General features: G+C 55.9%; 2 protein-coding genes across 17 annotated transcripts in view; one reads left to right on the top strand and one right to left on the bottom strand.

Moving 5' to 3' along the window:
- VWA2 (von Willebrand factor A domain containing 2) overlaps window positions 1-2784 on the top strand; it is a 46272-nt gene extending 43488 nt beyond the window's left edge. For all 4 annotated transcript variants that reach the window (XM_082721494.1, XM_082721493.1, XM_082721492.1 and 1 more), the window contains one exon: window positions 390-2784. In XM_082721494.1, the coding sequence (XP_082577620.1) occupies window positions 390-505 (116 nt within the window). In that variant the 3' untranslated portion in view covers window positions 506-2784. The remainder of the gene's footprint in view (window positions 1-389) is intronic.
- A 550-nt stretch (window positions 2785-3334) lies between these two features.
- The window catches only part of AFAP1L2 (actin filament associated protein 1 like 2), a 95300-nt gene continuing 75494 nt past the window's right edge, over window positions 3335-23140 (bottom strand). For 5 of the 13 annotated variants that reach the window (XM_082721477.1, XM_082721474.1, XM_082721478.1 and 2 more), the window contains 14 exons: window positions 20265-20470; window positions 18941-19120; window positions 16443-16532; window positions 15055-15139; window positions 14195-14299; window positions 12352-12563; window positions 10377-10522; window positions 9406-9517; window positions 8613-8852; window positions 8354-8528; window positions 7683-7838; window positions 5688-5881; window positions 5443-5565; window positions 3335-4571 (listed from right to left, as the gene is read on the bottom strand). In XM_082721477.1, the coding sequence (XP_082577603.1) occupies window positions 4545-4571; window positions 5443-5565; window positions 5688-5881; window positions 7683-7838; window positions 8354-8528; window positions 8613-8852; window positions 9406-9517; window positions 10377-10522; window positions 12352-12563; window positions 14195-14299; window positions 15055-15139; window positions 16443-16532; window positions 18941-19120; window positions 20265-20470 (2051 nt within the window). In that variant the 3' untranslated portion in view covers window positions 3335-4544. Of the gene's footprint in view, window positions 4572-5442; window positions 5566-5687; window positions 5882-7682; window positions 7839-8353; window positions 8853-9405; window positions 9518-10376; window positions 10523-12351; window positions 12564-14194; window positions 14300-15054; window positions 15140-16442; window positions 16533-18940; window positions 19121-20264; window positions 20471-23140 lie in introns of all 13 variants that reach the window. The other 8 variants (XM_082721475.1, XM_082721468.1, XM_082721479.1 and 5 more) reach the window with 2 other exon arrangements.

Below are 23140 nucleotides of genomic sequence, written 5' to 3' on the forward strand. Positions count from 1 at the left end.
TCGGGGCACTGAGAGGAATGGCCATCCACCGAGGGAGGACTGGGGAGGCACTGGTGGTTGGAGCAGAGCACAGTCCCGGTCTAGGAGAGAGGTCTGGACGGGACAGTCAGCCATACTGGGCAGCATTACAAGCCCGCTGGGGCTCCTGCACTTGAATTTCAAGTCAGAGGAGCCGAGCGACTAGCAGCAGATGCCCCTTGGAGCCTCGGGCTCAGGTAACCTGAGGCCGGGGAGCAGCCCTGAAGGGCCGTCAGCTAGGGCCTCTCTGGTCTGGCCCTGGTGCTTGGGCTGGGGAGCAAGGGAGACAAGTGTCGGGGCCCACAGGCTGCCCACTGGGGAGAAGAGGACTCGGACACTCCTCCTGTCCTCAAGGTTCGCCTCTGTCCCAGGGTCCTTGCGAGGAGATGCCCCCAAGGCACGAGGCTCCCATCCAGAGCCTGCGGAAGGGCAGCAGCCCTATCCCTCCCAGCAGCCACCCAGAAGGCCCGGGCGCCCCGGGCACTGAGAGCATGCCTGCGGCTGCCTGTCTCCTGGGGTCCTCAGAGCATCTGCCTCCAGCTCCACGGGGAACCCTCCCGCCCATGTCCCTCAGCCCCAGGAAGAGCTGTCCCAACGGCGGACTGTGCTGCTCAGGGACACGGCAGCAGCCGGTTCAGCCACTACCGCAGCTATTGAAGCGTCTTGATGTGTGAGTAAATACTTTCCGTCCCTGGATGTGCTCTGGTGTCCTCTGCCAGCCTCTCCCTGAGGAGAAACAGAGGAGCTTGGAGAAGGTCAGTGTCCTGTTTGAGGCTCCCTTTGCCCACAACAAACGCTAAAGAATGTTGTTGGGATGGTACCGCTCAGGAGGAGGCCGGCACTGCAGGGTCCTTGGGACCACCGGAGCCATGGCATTTCGAGACTGAAAAACTGTGGACCTTTTCACACGTCTTTTCCCAGAGATGTCCAAGTGCGTTTGCTTTTAGTTTGAGAAGGGGCTGGAGTGGCATTTGTGACCAGATCTGTGCGTGGCAAAGACCTAGAAAGACTCCAGACTGAAACGTGACGGTGAACCAGCTTGTTTGACTATGGGAGAGGAGCTGAGCATGCAGACCACCCTGGTCTCCAGGGGCTGGGTGACGTTGGCGCCGGGCCTGAGCTACATTCCCTTGGAGGGGCTTCCTTGGGAGGTTACTTAGTGGGGGCTCATTGTGCAGTGCCTATAGCTTGTTCTTTCTTGGTAGGACAAGGAAGAGTGGAATTCTTAACAAATATGACCTAAAGAAACATAGAGGGTACGGGCTTTTTGAAGCTTCAGACTTATGCTGTTTAGGTGGTTTTGCTTTCCATGTCCAGTTTTGAAAGGACTATTTTGAGAAATGTTGGTTATTTAATGGAACCTGTGTGGCAAGAGGGCTCCGCTGGCCTATGTTTCTGGCAAACTAGGTACTCAGCCCTGCAGTCTTCAGGAAACACTTCTTGCCCTTGGTTGTGTGGTTAGGATTTGGGTTTTCAGTAGAAAGCTTTGCAGAGCTGGCACCTAAGTCCAGACACTCTGTCCTGGCTTTTCTTTTTAATATTAATAATGTAACTGTTTTGCATGCAAATGTTCAAGGCTATTTTGATTTAAAGTGCAGGGAGAGGTCATCAGACGGTGTTGTTAGACATCACAAAGGAATGGTCATTTTCACTCCCATTATTACCTTTGCTGTGGTAGCAGCGACATCAAGGTAGGGTCACGTGTCCACCTGGCAGGTGCTGAGAGGCGATGTCAAAGAACTTACATGAACCAACCGTCTTCAAATTGACAGCAGGTTCATCATTTTGTAGTGTGAGCTCTTTGTCCAGGTCAGGGCTCGTGTTTGGCTATCCCATTTGAATTGCTTCAGCTTAAGAAAAAAAAAAAAAAAAAAAAAACAACAGAGCCATGGGCTCTGGGCTTACACATTAAAGGCTATTTCTAGTTTTAGGTCCCAGCCCTCAAGCCTTTTTTTTTTTAACCTTTTCTAGGGAAGGTGTCACTGAACAGTTCAACCCTCTCTGTGCCCCAGTAGTGGCAGAGGGAACTCCTTTCTTTTAAAAGAAACTGGCCTTTAAGTACATAGAAATAGGTTTTCCTTAGAAAAATTTACACAGTGCAGAGAGATCACCAATCTTGTTTTCTGCATGATCCCAATTCTAGCCAACTTGCTGGACGCTCTAATCCTAAGAGTTAATTCTCTTTTCTAGAAAGATATTTATAAATAATCAGACTCACCCCTTCCTTTTGATGTTTATACGAGTACTTTTGTCTAGGATCTCTGAAATAATGTTTTTAAAAGCTCGTGTCTGTTTCTGGACCTGAAGGTATCTTCCATCATTCTATGTGGATGACTTTATCAGGTTAGGAATACTTTTTTAGGAGTGTGGAGATGATCTTTTTTACATTTAATCTGATCATATCATAAATGGCCCATTAGAATATTTTCAGTTCTTGAATCACCTTTGCTTCCTTGGATAAACATGATGTGGCCGTGACGCATGATTCTTTAAACACTATCAAATTTCACTTGCCAATATTAAGGTATTTTTCATCTTTGTTCAAAAAATGAGATTGGGATGGGGCGCCTGGGTGGCTCAGTGGGTTAAGCCGCTGCCTTCGGCTCGGATCATGATCCCAGGGTCCTGGGATCGAGCCCCGCATCGGGCTCTCTGCTCAGCTGGGAGCCTGCTTCCTTTTCTCTCTCTCTCTGCCTGCTTGTGATCTCTCTCTCTGTCAAACAAATAAAAAATAAAATCTTTAAAAAAAAATGAGTAAAAAAAAAATGAGATTGGGGTTTTCTTCTGTGATTTGTGTTGGATATTTGGTACCATGACTGTGCTAACTTTATAAAATGGAAAATGCATATTCTTCAAACTAAAGGTGGTTTTTAAAAATTCTATTTAATTTTGCCTCAGGTTGTCTCTTTATTGTTTCGGTCATTTCAATGAGCCAGATTTTGTCTTGTTTTAAGTAACATTCATGCATGGAACTTTCTTAATTCTTCCTGAGGCAACCCTCCAAGTATTGGTACATTTCTCTTCCCCAACAATTACGTAGGGGTGTGTTTCACTTCTAGGAGGGCGGGGTTCCAGCCCCTTATCTGCAGAAACTGATCACAGGTGTTTCCTTTGTGTTATCCTGGGGAAATCCTCTTCCAGGCTTACCTCTGGGGCGTGAGTTAAGGAGGCTTAAAGTCTCCTGCTAAGATCGCACCTTGCAGTTCTACTAGTTTTTACTGCACATGTTTTGAACTTCAGTGTGTTTTCCCCTTAAGGTCGACGTCTACCAGGCACTGCCCCAAGCCATTCCATGAACTACAAGAAAACCCCAAAATACAGGTAACGTTTTATTAAAAAAAAAAAAAAAATCGAACTCACCACTTGGTAAAGGACACCAAGTGTATATGACAAAGGAAATAAATGCCCTGGGATTAGGAAGACAACAGAAATCGAGAGACCTTTAGTTCTCAGGAACCAGTGTTAGAGAATGCTGATTGACAACCCCCAGAAAGGCGGCAGGAATGACGGATGAAATGTTTCAATCAGTGTTAAAAACAAACAAAACAAAACACTGCATCAGAAGAAAAGACACAATCAACAGCACTGCCAATTCTAGGAGGAGGACAGTGTCAACCTGAAACAGAATTCACCATGTTTTTCTTGGAAGGCGCCTGGACATTAAGCAGAACTTAAAAGAACTTCTCCCCGAAAAATGGCCCGGCCACAGGACTGCATCTGTAAACACCGGGTGACCTTTCCTCCTACAGTAATGTAAAAAGTCAGACCTTAAAAAGATCCTTCTAAATCTGAAAAAGACACTTTTTGCTGTTCTAAATTACAGGATTATGAACTCCCCCCCCCCATATAATACAGTATCATTTAAAATTTTATTTAAAAGCAATTGATTCAAGCCTGCTTTAGGCTGGAAAAAAGTCCTTTAGTGGGGACAGCCCCTCATCTTGGTCCCAAATATTCTCACTGTTACTGTTTCTCAAGATGCTTGTCATGGATGGCTTCACACGGGTGGTCGCGATGCTGTTTAAAACCACAGAAGACAGAGTCGGACCTGCTCATGTTGGAGAGAAGTCGAAGCTTGGACGAGAGATGGCAGGAGTTGAGGTCTCCTCGGTCACCCAAGCCACATGACCAGTGGAACAGGGTCCTGCTGCCTTGATTTCTTTTCCACCAAAGTCCCACCATCAGATGCTTTTCCCTACTTAAAAAGCTTGATAAAGCAGTTGATGAAAACATCAAAGAAAAAACACAGAAGACCCCTAAACACAGCAATGTCTTGTTTCCATCCAGTAGCAAGTTAGGTCCCCAGAGAAGCCCTCTATTTTGTTGTTGTATTATTTCCTTTGGCTCTGAAAACGGACAGAGCCTCCTCTGAGCCATGCTCTCCGCCCAGAGGACCACAGTCCTTCCTTTTCCTTTGGAGCAGACTCGCCTCTTGACAGAGTCGCTGCTCTCACGAAGACTTTAATGAAGTAGGATTGTCACCAAGGTCCGTGATGGCAGGAGAGTCTTTCGATGAAGCTTGTCTCCTAACTTGTTCCTTTCTTCTCCCATTCCTAGAGTGCCATTCAAATACCAGCAACCGCCCCACCCCCCCAAAAAAGAAGAAAGTTAGTTTTCCTCTCTAGCAACCTCCATCTACATAGAAACAGCGTGAAGGAGAAATATTTTTCTGAAGCGTTGAAGCATTTCAGAATAGAGAGGCCAGTTACGTTTCAACCCTTGTCTGTTTCCGATCTGGGGCACCTGCTACGAGGATTCGGAGGCCGTGGCCCAGCAGAGCTTGCTGGGACTGCTTTGCCACACGGGCCACAGCAGGGAGGGGGCGGCAGCTCACAGGCTCGCCTGGGCTCGGCAGCCAGTCATTGGTGCTGGGGGGCTTCAGACTCTCTCCAGCAGGCAGGACAGAAACCAGGAGCAGACTTTCCCCCAAACAAAGGCTGCCTTGGGTCTGTTCTTTACAGTGCGAAGGAGGAAAAGATTGACGACACTTTTCCATCTAGCCCCCAGGGGGAACCCAGGAAGGCCTTCGGTCTGTTCACACCCTACCAAGCCTTCACCACCATTTAGCTGGGGGGCTTGAGGCAAATCCGATCACCTCTCTGAATCCGTTTCTTAACGGCAGAAGGCCTTTAGAATCACTGACTTTCTGATTTGAAAACTGGCCAGTCACAGCCTGTCTCTGAACTTAGGGAATCACCCCGGCCTCTACAGATATTCGAGCGGGGGATGGTTGCAGGATCCGGTGTCCTCGGGCGGACTGGTAAGAACGCTGGAACCCCGGGGCTCACGCCTTTCTGGTTGGCCAGAGCCCTCTCAGAGCTGGTGCCGGAAGCAGGGGAGGGCTACCCGGGCCAGAAGAGGGGGCCCCACCTTAGCGACAGTTTGGCCTGGTGGCCCTGAAGGAGGCTGGGTGTGACCGCTTACCTTGGCTTTCTGGAGGACGGTGCCTTTGCCCGTGACCATGACCGAAAGAGGCCTGTTCTTGAGGGCTGTTGCCGAGTTGACGGGGGTACAGTCTGGGGCAGGGGTGGGGGTGGCGGCTTTGGGCTGTAGCGGGTAAGAGGAGAGCAAGGCCTGAGCGGAGGGCCCGTCATGGGAGCCCCTCCCCCGAGCCCCACTCCAGGCGGCGCTGCAGGCGGCACGGAGGCGCCCCGACTCCCGCCACTTACCCGGGGGCTCACGTTCTCCAGGTGTGTGGTGTCCACAGTGGTGCCCAGCGTCACGGGCCCGGCCTCCGCCTTCTTCAGGTTGTCCTTCACCTCCACGATGTTGAGCTCGAGATCCACACGCCTTCTCTCCTCCACCCGGCACTCCTCGTCAATCTCCTTCAGCCTCTGCTCCAGGCTGGCCAGCGCGCCCTTGTCTGGGGGGGTGGAATTCAGCTGGCTGCAGGTAACGGCGCCCCAGCGGGGTGCGGACCACAGCTCTGGCTCCCCCACACTCAGAGCTGGGTCCTGCGTTAGCATTCTGCAAAGGCTGGTACACACTCTGGGGGAAGAGAGCTCTGCCCTCACCAGAGGGCATGGGTCTGAGGTATAAAACCTTCTGGAAGGTTCTTCAGGGCTCTCAGTGGTTTTGATATCTGCTGTTGTTGCAGCGACCCCCAGGGAGAGAGCGGCTTTAGTAACGACCCTTGGAGAATGGCTATGCTGTTTCCACCTGCCCCGCTGAGTCCCCACAGTCCTTCCGGCACTCCAGGCTCCCCGCCAAGCTGGCCCGGAGTGGTGGTTCTCAGTCCTGGCATTTCCTCGGTCCTGTCTTATTCTCACCCTGCAATCCTCAGGTTGGTACCAGAGCACCAGAACTGATGGCTCAGGAAACTAGAGCAGAGCCACATGGCACCATGGTTTCCCCGAGCCGTGAGCTCCGGGCCAGCAGCCACTGCCATGACCAACGCTCTCTTTCCAAGCCTAGAGTGAGCCCTCACCTGTCAGCCCCTGTCCGAGGACAAGCAGGCACAGGGCCCGATGGTCAAGAAAACTTTGCAGAGAACAAGCTGAGAAGATGTCATTGATGGTTTTGGAACTGGGGTCCTATTTTCGTGGTCAGTATCCATACTTTGAGAATTACTTTCTTTTGCTCTGGCGAGTTATTAGCTTAGGGTTTCAAGGCTGCTTTGCCAGGAGAATGAACTCGACTGGAAGTTTTCTCCTCTCCTGCCCAGAGAATCCATATGGAAGGGAACCCCGGCCCTGCCTCACCACCCAGGCCCCGCTCCAGGTTTGCAAGGACCGTCGCGGATGAGCCTCTGGTCACGCTTGTGCGCACATGTCCCAGCTCTGCAGTCTCGGCTGGGCAGAAAGGAAACCCAGCTTCCATCAGAAAGCAGATTAGGGGTTGCCTAGGGAACGGGATGGGGGGAATGGGAGTGACCGCTAATGAGTATGGGCGGTGAGATGTTCTGAGGGTGCCTGGTGCCGGTGGCACAAAGCCGGGACGATTCTAGAAACAATGGCATCGTACAACGTAGATGGGGCAGCCATCTGATCTGTGACTTGTATCTCAATAAAGCTGTTCTAGAACAAAGAAAGCAGGTGACTCTGGTGGAGGAAGGTGAGGGGGGCATAGTCATGTTCGTGGCTTCCCAAGAATCAGCGGGGTTTGTCCCCAAACCTGCCTCCCACACTTGCGCTTGTGGGTGTGACTCTGCAATGCGAGACGGACTCTGAAAATGCGGCAGGTGTTTCAGGGGTCCCCTAAGAGGCAAGTTTCTTCGAGGAGATGGCTGCCGAGTGACGGGGAAGGATTGGAAGAGGAGCTACAAGGACTCGGACTTCTTTGTACATGTCAGGAAAGGGGACCCGGGCTGGCCGGCAGATGGCCTGTGTCTCAGGCAAAGGCCTCGGAACCACATTTGAAGATGGAACATGTTTAGGTGAAAATAAAACAGTGATGTCTACATGTGTGATTTTGAGACCTCCTCCTCTGACCGGTTTTGTCTGCTGTCTACCGTCCTGCTGACAGCAGGTCAGAGGGTCTCCGTACAGAACAGCCGCATTTCAGACAGGACGTGGGGGAGGACAGGGCAGGGGAGTCCCCCGACCCCCGCACTGCAGGCGGATGGGGCCGAGGCTCGTGGGCCGCCCGCAGGGGCACAGATCCGGTTTCTTCCCACAGAGAGCCCAAACCCGCTGCCTGACCTCCCCACCTGGGAGGCCCCTCACCTGTGCATTTTAACATGGTCTCTCTCAGCTCCCGTTTCTCTTTCCGGAGCTGAGCCAGGTGCCCCCGGATTTCTTCCTTCTTCTTCTCCAGCCTCTCCTTCTCCTCCGTGTACCGCTTCACCTCCGCTTCTGTCCTGTTCTTGCCAAGTTTGATCTCTACGGACCCAGAGAAGAGTAGCCCCAGGTCAGCCAGGCTGGGACACAAGGGCCATTCCACCCCCGCCCTCGCAGGCTCTGACACAACCCAAGGCTCTGGCCGTGGCTCAGAGCTGAACACCAGGCCAGCCTGGCAGGGACGGATGAGGAAATCGGGCGCACACTTTCTTTGCTGTGTGACCTTGAGCAAGTCCCTTCACCTCTCTCCACCTCTGCTTCTGCGTCTGAAAGGGCAGGAACTGGACTAACTTCTCCAAGCCATTTCCAGAACATGCAACTCTTTTTTTTTTTTTTTAAAGATTTTATTTATTTATTTGACAGAGAGAGAGAGATCACAATTAGGCAGAGAGGCAGGCAGAGAGAGAGGCGGAAGCAGGCTCACCGCCAAGCAGAGAGCCCGATTCGGGGCTCGATCCCAGGACCCTGTGATCATGACCTGAGCCGAAGGCAGAGGCTTAACCCACTGAGTCACCCAGGCGCTCCCAGAACATGCAACTCTTATGTAGCTCAGGTACCTGCACTGGCCACCCTCAACCTCTCCTTCACAGGTGGGCTGGCTCCGGCTGGAGTGACGGCCGCCGTGTCGGGGCAGCTCGACGGGAAGGAGATTTTCTGCTGCTCAGTCTGGATTTTGACGGTCGTGGTTCTCAGGGAAGGCTCCTCGGGCTCTGGACTCTCCTGCCGCAGAGTCTGCTTTGGGGGAAACAAACATGGCTCAGCCAGTCCAGGCGTCGTGAAGGCGAGGCTGGCTTTCCCATGTGGGGATGGCCTTACCTGCAGCTCCGGGTTCTCTGGAGACTCTACCAGGGGCTCATCGGGGGCAGGGCCCGGGTCTGCAGGGAGAGTCTCGGCAGGAGGGTCCGGCTGGGGTGGCAGTGGGGACTGGGCCCGAGACTGTGCACCACTGGAACTGTGCAGAAAGGACTTGACAGGTGTGAGGTCCAGGTAGACGCGGTCGGGTGGGGACTCGCTCAGAGCATCTGTCCCAGGGGCAGCTTCCTCTGGCGTTTCCGCCTGCGGAGGAGAGTCGGGGGGCTGTCACTATCGCCTCTGCCCCCTGCGCTGTGGAGGGGGCGCCAGACCTCCCTCTGGTCCCTGCCCCATTGTTGGGGTTCACAGGGACCGGCCTCCTGGGGAAGCTTCTACTGAGCTGGACTTAAAAGGCCAGGCAGGGTTCGAGTCCTGGGTTTACCATCCAGGAGGTGGGAGGCCCAGGACATCGTATTTATTGTTCCTGAATCTCATTTCTTCATCTGTAGAGAAGAGACTAGGGCACATCCTTATGGGGACAGTTAGGATTAAATGGGACGATCATCAGTGTGGGCCTCACAGGTTAATGGTGTCACTCTTCCCGATCCCGACACCCCTCCTCCCACCCTCCCACGGCCCAGGCCGGGTCCCCAGGCCAGGGGCACCGCACACAAGATGGCCTCGTTGCACTAGGTCCCTGCACCCTACAGGGGACTTGGAATCTGCCCATCTTAGGGACAATCTGCTGGTCTCTGGCATCAAGGTTTGGCAGGAGGAGGACAGGACAGCCAGGTCGCTGCCCAGCCTGGGTCCTTACCACAGCCGTCAGCTCTGACGTCTCCACGTCATCGTACAGCATCTCCTGACGGTCCTGTCTGGGCAGGCCGTCGATGTAAGTGTTCGGCTCTGAGAACTTTCTCTGCATCAGTCTGGAAGCCCCGGTGAGACACAGCGAGAGGGGGTTGATGAGAGGGGGGTGAACGCCACTGGTCTCAAAGATGCATGACGACGCGAGGTGTGGCAGGAGCCGCAGGCCGTGCAGGGGACCTGGGCGCTGGCGTCGACCTCGATTTCAACTCCTGTATTTAGGGATAACTCCTCCCTCTCTTCCCAGGCCCTTCTTACTGGAACTCCCTGTTCTGAATTTCTCTTCCAGGAAAACAAACTTCCTTGCCGCCATCACTCTCCTCTCTAGATCCTACTGCCTTCCCTCCCGGACTCCTCCCTTTTAGGACCTGCTTCCAACCATGAAATCCTTTCTCATGTCTTCATCATCACGACGCCCTTGGGCAGCCCAGCCACATCCCCGTTTCCGGACACAGGAAAACCGATCCCACGGCGGCGGCTCGGCCGGCTTCCCTGACAGCTCCCCAAACCACCCTGATCCAGGACTGCTTCTCCCAGAGCCCCGTCTGCTTGCCTGGAGAGCAGAAGTACCGACCCTGCTTATTTCAGAGCGGGCCAGGACTCCGGGGGGAGGCCAGGAGAAAGCGCTCCATCGGCCGCAAAGAAAGGGGACGGTCAGGAGAGGCACCAACCTGCCGTAAGGAGCTGGAGAAGGTGGGCGTCCCCTCACCCCGCCCCACCCCAGGCCTGGCTCAGCTCCTCACTGTCCTCAGGCCCTGTTTCCCACTCCTGGAAAGAACAGGGCTGACCCTGGGTTCTCAGCTGCCACCCTGCTCAACTGAACAGGCCACGGGGAGGGGGGTCCGTTGTGAGCCTGGGCCCGTGCCGGGAAGCATGGCTGGGAAGGGAGGGTGTGATGCCACAGAGCCCCTGAACACTCACAGCAGAGAGGTTTTGGCCGCACTCACGATACAGGACACCCTGTCGGCATCCACGTAGTCGTAGGTGAATTCTTCCGGGTCTGTCTTGGAGCCTGACTCAGAGAGCAGGAGGCCCAGCCAGTGGCCCATTTCCTCAGAAGACTTGGCCTGGAGGAGACCGAGAGGGACGACGTGAGTAGAGCCGGAGGGTGCCGTCGGGTGCCCAGCCCTCGCGGCCAGGCCAGCAGCGCCTTCCGCCCAGGTGCCCAGGCCTCACTGTCACTGGCTTATCTCGTCCCTGTGCCACCAAACATTTCCTGCTACCGTGGATAGCTCGGCGCCCCCCTCAGTGACGCTGTGGACATCTGTCCGAGGACCCACCGTGATTCATAGACGGGTGGGTCTAGAAGGCCAACGAGCCCCGAGAGCAAGCACTGGAGGGTGACACCTCTATTTTATAAACTACCATGAGGCAGTCTAATCACCCAATCTGTAAATACAAGACCAGAACCCTAAGAAATAACAAAATCCAAATTCGTTTTTGTTGACAGTTTCAGTAGAGTCAGTGTCAGGATACAGGGCATGTTCAACACCCGACAGCAGCTCGGCAGCTCTCGTGAACAACGAGGTAAACCCCGGGGAAGCTGGAGCCCGACTTCCTCCAGCGGACTGTGCGGTCGAAGCGAACACAAATGCTGGGGTGCTATTAAAACACTAACACTGCTTCTTGCCTTTTTAATGAGAAAACACTGGGAATCCTACAAAGACTTCGGGTTTACTTGCACGAGGACCAGGAGCCACCCCACTGGCCTGACACGACTCAGCTGAACGGCTGATGCCTCTGTGCTCCTCCCAGAGAGGCTGCTGGGAGCAGGGCTGGACATCGAGCTGCTTGTTGTCCGCCCTTCCCTTTCCAGTGGGCATTTCCATCTGCTCTGCGTGGGCACCCTTAGCTCCAGCCACCACCCTCTCTGCTCTGGGCAACTGTGGCGGCTCCCTTACCGGTCTCCGTGTGCCCCTTCTGGTGGCCCTTCCATCCCTTTCCCTGCCCAGCAGCTGGAGGAAGCATCTTGCAATCCCAAGCTCAGCATGCCACCGTCCCCTGAAGCCCTCCAGGGTGTCCCCTTAACGAAGTCACCCACCGGGTGATTCGTTGAGTAGCATATCACACTCTCTCTAGAAGCCAAGTCCAGTGACTGCACAGCTGTCCCCTTTACCACATTATTATACTGGGTCGGTAGCTGTCAACAGGACAGCTGGATGGGTAGGGGGCTATCAAGCTGGACCCCGGGGGTTCTCCTCCAGGAAGCAACTGGGATGTGGAGCTTTTAGCCACCAGAGGGCAGTATCGGAGCACAATTTGGAGAAAGACCCGGGAGAAAGGACCAGGTGAACAGGGGTGAGCCTGGAAGGGTGCTTCCCTGTGTGTCTAGAACTCTGGCTCAGGCCTGCCCCAGCTCAATGCAAGGCATTAGGTCACCTCTTATTTTCGCAATTGTAACATCACATCAAACAGAGGGTGGGGAGTGGGAGAAACCTCATTGTGTCACAAACCTCATTCTTCTCCCAGATAAGCCCTAACAAACAATTGTCTCTACATACAGGGCCCCATCTGGTGATACACAAACCAAATCAAACCCACTGTGAATCCCCAGAAGGTTTTTCAAGCAGCTCAGGGAGTTATAAATAATCCTCCTGCCCCCAGTGCAGGAAGTAGCTCATTGTCCCTTTCCTATAACACATCTGCTCTGAGGGCAGAAAGGGAATGGAATTTTTTTAAGAAATGCAAAGAAGTAAAATGTGAGGGAGTAAAAACAAACAAACAAAAAAACCCAAAACCACGTAGGGCTATACAGGCTCTCAGATGGTAGGATGGCAGTCCGAGCAGCACAGCCGGCAGCCTGGACGCCCATGCCCGGCCTCGCCCCTGCCCCTGCCCTCCTCCCCACCCCCACCCCACCACCCTGTCCCCGGCCTCCCCCACAGGCCAGCAGTACCTCCAGCTTGGCCACCTCCTCGCCACGGTGGAGGATGCGGAAGGAGTAGAGGTGGTCAGGGCTCGGGTCCGGGACCACCTCACAGCCCACCAGGCTGAGGGGCTGCTGGGCCACCTTGCTCCGGTTCCGGTCCTGGTAGAAATGCAGGTGACTGTCCCTGACAGAGCACCAGCGTGACTTCCACTGGCTGTTCACCAGCACGTTCAGGTAACCTGTCAGAGAGGGGACAAGCACGTCCATGGCTGCCATTGGGCCTCCCAGGATCTCCCCCAGAATCTCTGTTCCCAGACCTGTCAGCCTTTGCCCGAGCAGCTCTCTCACCTCAAGGAGGCTGGGAATCCAGCCCAGTCTTTGCCCTGCCTGTGTGTACATGGGCAGACCCCTGGAAAGCAGACTGCACAGCTCTGTTGTGTGGGGGACTACGTCCGGCCTGAGGGGAGGGAGGTGTGCGGTTGGCTAGAGCAGGCTGGCTATGCTGCAGGACCAGGCTCCCTGGCCTCACACCCTGCTGGCAGAAGCCCTCCCGGCCCCTGGTCACTTGGGCCACGTGCAGGAAGGTCCCCAGCCCAGGTTGCCCCACCACGGGTGCTGTCAGCTCGCTGAGCTCTACAGCCTTAGCCTCCTCAGTGCCCCTGACAGACGGCCCTTTCGTCACCTCAACCTCAGTCTGCAAATTCCTCTTCCCCTTACCCAGCTCCCTCTCCTCCTCCCAAACTCCACTAGCCTTGCTTGACCCTCCCTTGGTCCTGCACGCCTGGCTCTGCCTCCCTCCGGAACTCCCAGATCCCAGAACAGTGAGGCCTGCTTCCATGTCAGCCGCCCCCAGCAGACCCTGAGCTTCTCCAGGGCCCAGGGTTCAAAGTCACGCGATGGGTCACGGTGCGTGGCCACGTTCCCACCCACCCAGTGCTGGGCCTACAGTGGGGATCATGAGTTTCTCAGAGCCACACGAATAGCAGCACTGGAGAATTCAAGCCTAGAACCTAGGAATGCTGGCTCACCCAGGGAAGGGCCTCACTTGCCCATCACAGTTCTCTGGACTGAAAACTCTGCGTCAAGAAAGCAGGGAGCACAGAAGGAGGCTTTCCCTAAGATGCTTCCAGCAAGAGCTCCCACCTCTAGAGGCCCGCACAGTCTGAGCCCGGACAGAGGCTCCCTCCGGATATTTTATGGTACAGGCCTCTGTTTCCTCAAGACAGAATGAGGGGAGCAGAGATGACCTCAAGGAGCCTAGCAGCACCCAGACACACCCTCTGTACCAGCAACGTGGGCTTCTGTCGTCCCCTTAATGGGCCTCACTGTCCCCATGTCTGAGTCCTAGCTCCTGCCCGGGGGCACCATGTCAGCCCGTTCAGCTCCTGCCCAACTGTCGGGGCTCAGGTCCAGGAAGCCCCCTCCGACCTCAGAGCAGGAAAGGTTCTTTCTGTCCCCGAGTCCTTACAGCTACTGCAATGACACAGCGTGTGGCTTTGGGGTATGAAGCTGCACTTGGCCTGTGGGCTCTCAGGACTGTGTTCCCCCTCTGCCCGGTCCCCATTCCCGGGCGCTGCTTGCTGTGCTCCTTCAAGACCGATCAAATGAACAGAGCGGCCGGAGGAGCACCGGGAGGACCCATCAGGCGCACCAAGGATCCAGCACTGCCGCGAGACCGAGGCTGGTACACATCACGAGCCACCTCCGGGGACGGCAGACAGAGGCAGGAGCTGCAGGGCGGCTTTCCCTAAGATGCTTCCAGCAAGAGCTCCCACCTCTAGAGGCCCGCACAGTCTGAGCCACCTTCCCGGAGCCAGGATCCCACCCTGGTGGGGAGCCCGTGGGTGCCACAGGCGGCTGCGGGTCTTACTGGATGTCTCGAGGGACCTGTCCGGAGGCTCCAGCGAGGTAGATTTCTTCCTGCCCAGATTCATTAGGTTGCTCAGTTTGAGGCCAGGAGAAGACTTCTTCTTGACTGTCGAGAGGAGAGAAAAAGCTGTCAGCAGGGCCCACAACCCGCCGACGTGCCACGATGAGAAGCAGGAACAGCACGCCCATTCCTGCAGCCTCGGCCCCTCCCTCTTGTGTACACGCACACACATCGGCTCCCCAGACCAGCAGCCACAGACAAAGCCAGGAATCCCTGGTATCACACACTCAAGAAGGGGACACCAATTCATTTTTTTTTTTTTGTTAAAGAAAATTTATATTTTTAAAAAATGATTTATTTGAGAAAGAGAGCGAGAGAGGGAGCAAGCGAAATAGCACAGGCAGGAAGGGCAGAGGGAGAGGGAGAATCCCAAGCAGATTTCCCACTGAGCAGGGAGCGCCACGCAGGGCTCGATCCCATGACCCTGAGGTCATGACCTGAACCCAGACCATGAGCTGGAGGCTCCACCGACTGAGCCAGCCCGGCGCCCCACACACTGGAGCATCTCAACTGACTGTACTGGCTCTAAGTGACTGGGTCCGGGGTCAACAAACAAGAAGACACGCAAGACTATTCTAACCACCCCACCCCCGGCAATTCATAAAATCTGACCTCGATTTGCTCATCTCCCCCTTTCTCTTGGCTTGATCAGCTGTATTATTTCCAAGCAGTTTATAAGTTGGAGGCATGTTGCAAGCAGCTGTTAAAACCCATTAGGGCTGAGCCGGACAGCCACGTCTCACAGCCCGGGACGCCAACCCCCCGCCCCAGCCGAGGCTGCCGGCCGCAAACGCTGGTACCATCTTTGGCCTCTGGGACCTCGGCGTGGCCTTCTATGGAGCTTCCATATTCCGGGGCTGACAGGTACTTCTCCGTTACATCTAGCTGCGGAAGAGAGGGAGACAAGTGGGTGACCTTGTCTGGGAACGGTTACCTCAGGGATCACAACGTACGGGAAACTCAGAGCGTTCAGATGTAGGCCGGGGGTCACTGCAGAGTCCGGGTTCCTGATGGCCCATCAGCCAGGCTTCCCTCAGGCTCTCTGGGCGACCTGGCTTCGCCTTCCCTTTCCCAGCCCCATCCTGGAGACGACCCTCTTCTTTGGGCCACCACGCATCCGAGTACGCAAGTTTTCAAGATGCCTGCTCAGCCTGCTGGGAGAGCAACCCTGTGGCCAGCCCGGGGGAGGCGGTGCTTAGAGTTCTCATCTGTATTGGAGCTGAGCGCCGGGCTGGGAATCACCCAGGCATGAGGGACGCTTTCAAGAACAGACGGCACGATGCACACATCAGGCTCCTGAGAAAGGCCTGCTTGTCTACACAGGGTCAGACCGAGGTTGGAGCCCTGGCTGGAACACTCTCCATCCAGACCAGGTGCCCCACTTATAAGCCCTTCTGGGCCCTGCTGTGCATGTATTTAAATAGGGATAATATACCCGTCTACACCCCCAGGGCTGTTGGGGTACTTAGGAGTTTCTAGAAGGGCGTGGTGGCTGCTGTTAGAAGGTGAAGCACTCAGAGCGTTCCAACTTAGCGTTTCTCAGAAAACAACTTCGCCCAGACCTCCGGGAGGCAGGCAGAGGGACGCCCAGTCAACAGGCCTGGGCTGAGGCAGAGCCTCAAGGACGGCTAGACCCGGGCAGGGAACACTCCGTGAGGGAGGACCTGTGCCTTCCAGACGCCCTGCTTGAGACATCTCGGGACCCTCTGCCTTCTTCCCTGCCAGGGCTGGGGGAACCAGGGGGAGGCCCAGGGACGCTCTGCTCTGTGCACTCCCAGCTTCAGAGTACCCGTTTACAGATTCCTGGGACCTGGAATGTGAAGCCATAGGTGACAGCCCCCCTTTCCGCAAGCACCCGGCCCCCCCCAGCTCCAGGCAAATGAGCAACAGAGCCCTTTAGTTGGAATCAACGTGGGGACAGTTCTCCCAGCCCTGAAGCTTGACCAGGAGTCAGTGCAAAAGAAAGGCCTCCTACCATGAATTTCTCTGTGTAAGAATGGGGGGCATGCTGACCTCGGCTCAACAAAGCTTCCTGCAGCCAAGCAAGAGTATCAAAGTCAGCTTTTATGCCTGAAGCTACCGGCTTTATCCAACCTTTGTACGTCTCTTCCTCACGGGGCTGGTGCAATCTAATTTTTACAGAGAAGGCAGAGAATTGAAATCTCTTCCAGGCAGGATAGAGGCTTACTTTCTGACAGTTCAGACGCTGGACATCTGGGCTGTACTGGTTTCCGTCGGACGCTCCTTCTACAGGCAGGCCACTCACCTCCTGGATGACCTGAAGGGAGACAGAAGCCATCCGCAGAGGTCTTTCAGCCTGAACCACAGCCAGACCTTGTGACAGCCCCTCGGGGTCAGGGCACACGGTGGAGGAGAGGGGACGCTCGCTTGCCGAGGAACAGCGACTCTCCCTCGCCCCCGCAGCACCTGGCTGGGGACTGGGCAGGCTGCTGGGGGGAGGCTTGTTCCCTTGGCCCCCTCTCCTGCAGACCCCCACATGTTCTGGGGCTGCGCAGGGCGGGGTTGGGGGGATGCTTTACAGCAAAGCTGGAGGATGGCCGGAGCTGCCGGCCCTCAGCTCTGCGAGGCCCCTCCGCGCCCTCATCCTGGGGCGGGGAAGGCTGCTCAGCTGTGGGTATGATAAAGACAGCATTTGCCAAAGCCCCCCCCCCCCCCGCCCAAGCTTTTTGGGGTCGTGGAGTCTGCTGCGGAGATCCTCCTGCTGCTTAGGAGGCGGGACTTCTAATGGCCACCTGGGGCCTGTCACAGTCCGCCCCACCCTACTCCAGGAAGAGCCTTTTCTCCGGCACCCAGGGGCCTGGGCTGGGGGCCCACGGGTCAGAGGATGCTCTGGCCACACTGGGCAGAGGGTAACCACCTTGGGCAGCCACACACACACACACACATACACATCCGGAGCCCGCTGGATTCAACAAGAGCTCTTTCACAGACCCTCCTTCTTCAGTCTCTGCTTAGAGCACTTTGTGGAAACAAGTTCCAAAGTCGAAAGCCAAAGAAGCGAAGAAGAATGGCTACGGGGCTGGGGAAACAGAGGGCAGGTCTCACTTCGTAGACAGACTCCAGGTCCGGACCCCGGGCCACGCAACGGGGTGCTGCGGGAAGACCGCAGTCAGCCCACCAGCTGCGTGACCCCGGGGCCGCGGCTGTGGTCACCCACTGGGGCCACACCTGCACCGGGGGCAGCTGTGGGGACTCGCATATGAAGGTACCATCCTCACGAGCCAGGGCCCGGAAATGCCAACACCCTCAGTGGGGGAAGCACGTGAAACCTGGAAACCTCAAAGGCTTGAGGGCTTCTCTGGGAGAGTCCTGCCTGTGCTTTCTGGTCCCGGAGCCCGTGTCCCATACTCTGCGGTTCCCACCCACGGCCATCCACCTGTCCTGCCCTGTGGGCGCAGGCGTGATTACGCAGCGCTGGGACCCGGAGGCCAGGGAAGGTAGGTGGGTTCAATAAAACAGACACGGGTAGGTGGTTGCGAGCCGTCATACAGGCACATCAGCCCTGCCAAACCACAGGAGGGGGCAAGTCCTGGGAGTCAGGCCCTTCGCAGCCGGGCCTGCCTCTGTGCTCATCTGACCAGGGAGGAAGGTACGGCCAGCCCAGCAGCTGTACCTTCTGAAAGCGGCAGCAGGGGGTCTCAGCAAGAGGGCGTGTGAGTCGGGGAGGGAGAAGACTGGGGGGTCAGAGGAAGGAGAGGAAGGTCTGAGCAGCAGAGGAGCAGCCCTGGGAACTGGGAGCAGGAGGGGTGAGGGGGTGGGGGGGGGGTGGTGTGTGTGTGTGTGTGTGTGTGTGTGTATATATATATATATATATGTGCCTGCAGGTGTCTGTCCCTCTACAAGTGCATGTGCGTGTGAGTGCACACAAGTACTTGTGTGTGTGCACCCGCAGACAGGGCTAGACAGCAGATCCAGAGCCGTGATGAGGAGGGGGCAGCAGGAACCAAGGAAGGAAGGGAACTCTCTGGCTCAGTCTGGCTTCACCAGGGGTCCTGCTGGCTTTGGACATCCCTCTGCAACCGGGAGCCCCTTCCTGGTGCCAACCTTATACCTTCCAGAATGGTCAAGCTTCTCTTTAACATGGGGCACACCAGGCTTCATCATCGCTGGGGCCGTACTGTGTACCTGCGGGCCGACCTGACCGTCTGCACGGGGGATGGTAGGACACGCAGGGCTGCGGTCTGACAGTCGTGGGTTTGAAACCCGAGGTTGCCACTCCCTTGCCAGGTGACCTTGATGGGTCAACTCTGAGCTGTAATCAGCACCCCTGTGAAACGGTGCTGTTGACACGGGGAGGCTAGCCCCCGTGAGGTCAGATGAGTTGCGCTGGCGACAAGGGCATGGCCGGTGGTAAGTGCTTTACAAGTGACTCTGTCATCTAGTCACCTTTCCCAAGGAGGCTGGCGATACCTCTCCAGCAGCCAAAGGGCAAAGGAGTCTCGGGGAGAGCCCGAGGCCGGGCTTAGCAGCAGAGTGCTGTGCCCTTTCGTTAGGCCTGACTGCTACCACCGAGAACACAGGCGCCCTGGGAGTCTGAAGGCCCGGAGATCCTTTGCCCTTGCCGGGTCATCTCTTTTAGAAAAAGCCAGGGCGCCAGAACGAGGAGCGCCCGGGAGCCCCAAGGGGAGCAGGCATGTGTCCCCACCAGCCTGGGGCCACCCTCACCCTAAGCCACTGCTCCGCTTGGTCCCTGCTCTGCAGGCCTAGCACAATCACGTCGGCGTTCATGGGCGTGATCTTCAGCTTGTGCTCCTTCTTCCGCACTTGCTTCTCCTTGTGGATGACGCTGCTGCCCAGCAAGTTCACGTCCAGCTGCGGGCTGTGGTCCTTGGAGGATTTGTAGCACTAAAAGGAAAGAGAGATGCTGTGTGCCGCTCTCCGAGGGGCACCAGGCCTGGGCGGGTCCTGCAGAGGGGGGCCTGTAGCACAGCGGGACCTCCCAAGCCCTGGGCTCTCCCCAGCCAAACCAAAGGTGCAGAAACATGGTCCCCAGTATCAGTAGCTCTTGTCCTTGGCGTCCAAGTGACCAGGCAGATCGTCCCCTGTCCCTCATGTCTCTTCCTTGCCAGCCTCGCCCAGGGATGCCTGCGCACCCTGCTTACCCAGGCTGCTCTGAGGTCCCTGCAGGCCTCGGCGAGCTGCAGGAAGTGGTCCCCTGCAGCGCACTCTCATACCTGCAGGCTGAACTCACTCTTCCTACTTCCCCACCTGTCCGCCTTTCTCACTTACCACCCCAGGAAAGGGTGCGTCGGGAACAAACCCCAAGCTGCTTAGTTAGGAAAATGATTTGCAGCAAAAAAGAAAGGGACTCGCTTCCCCTCCCGGACAAAACACTTTGCCCCTGTCTGTCACAGGACTGCGGAACAGGATTCTCAGAAAGAACGTTCGCGCCGAGCACAGCGTGACGTGACCCGAGAAGAAAGTGTGATCGTAATGACTCCAAGGCACTTCAAATGAGGACATAAAGTGAATTGTAATTTAGAAAAACAGTTAACAGGGCTGTGGTCAGAGCACTATCTTCCAATTCCTTTAGGGGTTTGAGTTATAATCAGTGTCTCAAAATACCATGACTTCTGAGACAACGCCTCTGATTCTAACATTGTGACAGGTGAATGCGGCGGCCAGAACCAGGTTAGGGAGAGCCCTGACCAGGCAGCAGGCTCTGCCCCAAACGGCCAGGGGTCAGCATGTGAGGAAGAATGAGCCCTCAGACCAGGGGACAAGATTCCCAGAAACCGCATCTATGTGACAGAACTGGGGGCAGGGGATGGTGGTCCCAGCCCCCCGCAGAGACCTATGAAAACCAGGAGACTTTCTTAGTTAAGAAGCAGCACACCCATCCAGTCACAGGATGTCTGGCACAGCGTTTCAGGTTAGGGAGGGGAGAAAGCCTCGAGATAGAAACGGCTCCAGCCACCTGGTATCAGGGTCCATCTCCCCCACTCCCCACAAAGAGAAAAGATGGGAACACGACAGGAGCCCAACTGACCAGGAGCCTGGTGTCTTTGATGACGCAGAGCTGCTTGGCCCACTGCCCCAGCCACTTCTTACGCCACAGGAAGGCACAGATGCGGGCGTCACGCATCAGCTCGATGCTGGCCTCCGGCGAGGGCCACTGGTGGGGGGCCGACTTGCCCTTGCTGTTTTCCTCTTCATCATAGGACTCATAGGAGCTGCTCACCGCCTCTCCATCCTCTGCAAGGAAGACCCACGCGGTCAGGACCCCACCGGGCAGGGGACCTTGGTCTAGGGAGAAGGGCAGGAGACAGGGGCAGCCAGGGGCCTCCAGGCCACATGGCCCCTGCCTCTCTGTGCCCTTGAACCAGACTGACAGCCACCAGCCACAGACCGGGGCAGGCCCGGCCCCCAAGCCTCCTCGGTGAACCTTCTTGGATGCCGCTTCTGGCCACAGACACAAATCACCCAAACCAGGAGTGCTTCCCTTTTCCTCTTCAAATCTCATCCCAGGCTCCACAGAAATTTCAGACACGATGAGGTACACAGGCGACTGTCCACACTGGACAAGGCCAGTCCCGCCTGGGGCAGTGGGGGGCAGTGGGCGGAGCCTGGCTCCCGGGGGTGGGGGGTGCCCGGAGGAAGGGGCCACCTTCTGAGCCCAAGATGGGCACATGGTAGGCCTCCCAGTGTGGCCAGCTCCATCCCCGGTTTTGTCCCCGGGGAGGGGCTGCAGTTTCTTCAGGTGAGATAAACCACAGCAGGAAATGGCTCTGGGGTGAAAGTGGCCGTCCCTCTTGGTCACGGCCCTTTTCCCAACCCACTCCTCTCGCTCTCCCACCCCTGCACACCTCCCAGCACAGACAGCCCCTTCTGGTTTCTACCTCCGGCCCCTCCTCCACCTCCAGCAACCCACCAACCCCAGGCGTTTGTTCTGTCCAAGAGGATCCCAGAGCCCATCAGGCGTGAACTGTGTTCTGTTGTCTGCATGCCTCCTGTGCCTCAGTTTCTCTTCCCTCCCACCCCTCCACGGCACCCTGCAAGAGTCGCTCTGTTCTCCAGGCCTCGTTCTGCTGTTTAGGGCCAACCAAAACAAGGCGAAGAAAAAAGTAAATCAGTAAAACCCCGAAAAGCAGGACATGGAGAAAAGAGAACCCAGGGATCCCTGGTCTACCCCCCTGGCTCAACACAGGAATCCTGGCTGTGGGAACCTTGAGGCTGCGCCAGCCTCTGTTTGAATTCCCTCGGGATGGAGAGCTCACTACCTCCTGATCGCTGGCTACCTCCTTCTATGGCCGGGTAGCTCTAACAGAAAGTCCGGCCACCATCCACTTCCCTGTGACCTCCACAGACTTGTTCCATCCGAGTCAGGGTGAACGAGCCTTCTCTATCCTTCCCTCCGACCCCCTTCAGAAAAAAGTCAGCTCCTGGGCCCTCACCCTTCCCTTCTGCAGAAGCCCCTTCTCTCTGCACTGGGAAGATGACCACATTTAACTTAGAATATAGAATATATAGAATATAGAAAACCAGAAGGAGCGGCTGCCATGGTCAGTCCAGCTCCAGGGCCAATGAAGGTGTTTCACTATTTGTAACAGTAACACTTCCCATATTTTAGTATCAGCTTTGGCAGCAGTGTGGTGCCACTCCCCTTCACAGCCTCACTGAAAAGTTGCACAAGCTCCTGATCTCACGCCCATGAAACGAGCAAAGATGGGGAGGAGAGATGTACCCAACGGGGTACCCAAACTCTCCCGCTGCTTGTAGTATCGGAAATGCACATGAGCCTCTCAGAAAACACGGCGGCAGTGCGTTGCTGCGAGAGCTGTAAACACACCCCTACCCTTGACCCAGTAACCCCAGTCCTGGGAGTCCATCCTAGGAAACCGGGGTGGGGGGAGGGGGTGTACATGCATCCAGATGTTCATTCCAGGGCCATTCACAGTCATCCCGGATGGCGGGATGCATGCACTTCGGGGCAGGCCAAGCCACCAAGATTGCCGGGAGCTCTGACCGCTGGTGTGCAGCTCGGTAAGGAGGATGGGGAGGGATGAGGCACGATTAAAATTCCCTGTGCGGGGGCGCCTGGGTGACTCAGTGGCTTAAAGCCTCTGCCTTCGGCTCAGGTCATGGTCTCAGGGTCCTGGGATTGAGCCCCACATGGGGCTCTCTGCTCAGCAGGGAATCTGCTTCTCTTCCTCTCTCTCTCTCTGCCTGCATCTCTGCCTACTTGTGATCTGTCTGTCAAATAAATAAATAAAATCTTAAAAAAAAAAAATTCCCTGTGCGGACAGATCGGTGCTGAGAGGCAGCAGGACAACCTCAAGTAGAGCTGATCTGATCCAGTGCTGGGAGCCGGGGGATTTTATTAAAAAACAAAGTCCTCCTTGTCCATATGGTATTATCTATTCACTAAGGGAAATCAGAAGAACAAGGCAATGTCATCGGGATGCTTCCCTTCATAACAAAAAATTAATAGAGGGAGGTTGCAGAGTTTAGCAGGAAGACGTTGACCAAACCCCACCACTGTTGGTGCTTCTGGGGATGGCCCAGGCATCCGTGGAAAATTCTAACACCAGCCCATCCACCTCTAGGGCGTTGTGGGGAAGCTGGGAAGAAACGGCCAATCCCAGTAACCTCAAACCACTTGGAGCACCTTCGGGGACACTTGGGCAAAGGTACTGTCAGTTTCTTATTTATCTCTAAGAGCGATCCTAGTAGGGCCGTGAAAGCAAGACAGATACGTGGCTTCCAGGGGTCCAGGATGAAGAGGAGGCTTCACGTAATTCCATCCCCTTTCTGCATTCCTGGGTGGGACCCCCCGCCCCATGTTCTGCTGGTGGTCTTTGGGAACAGAGGGCAGAACCACCACGCAGCCCTCTGGTCCTGCACCCGTGTGGGCATCACGCCTTC

Source organism: Mustela nivalis (genome assembly GCF_964662115.1).
Source record: "Mustela nivalis genome assembly, chromosome: 2".
NCBI classification, from domain to species: Eukaryota; Metazoa; Chordata; class Mammalia; order Carnivora; family Mustelidae; genus Mustela; species Mustela nivalis.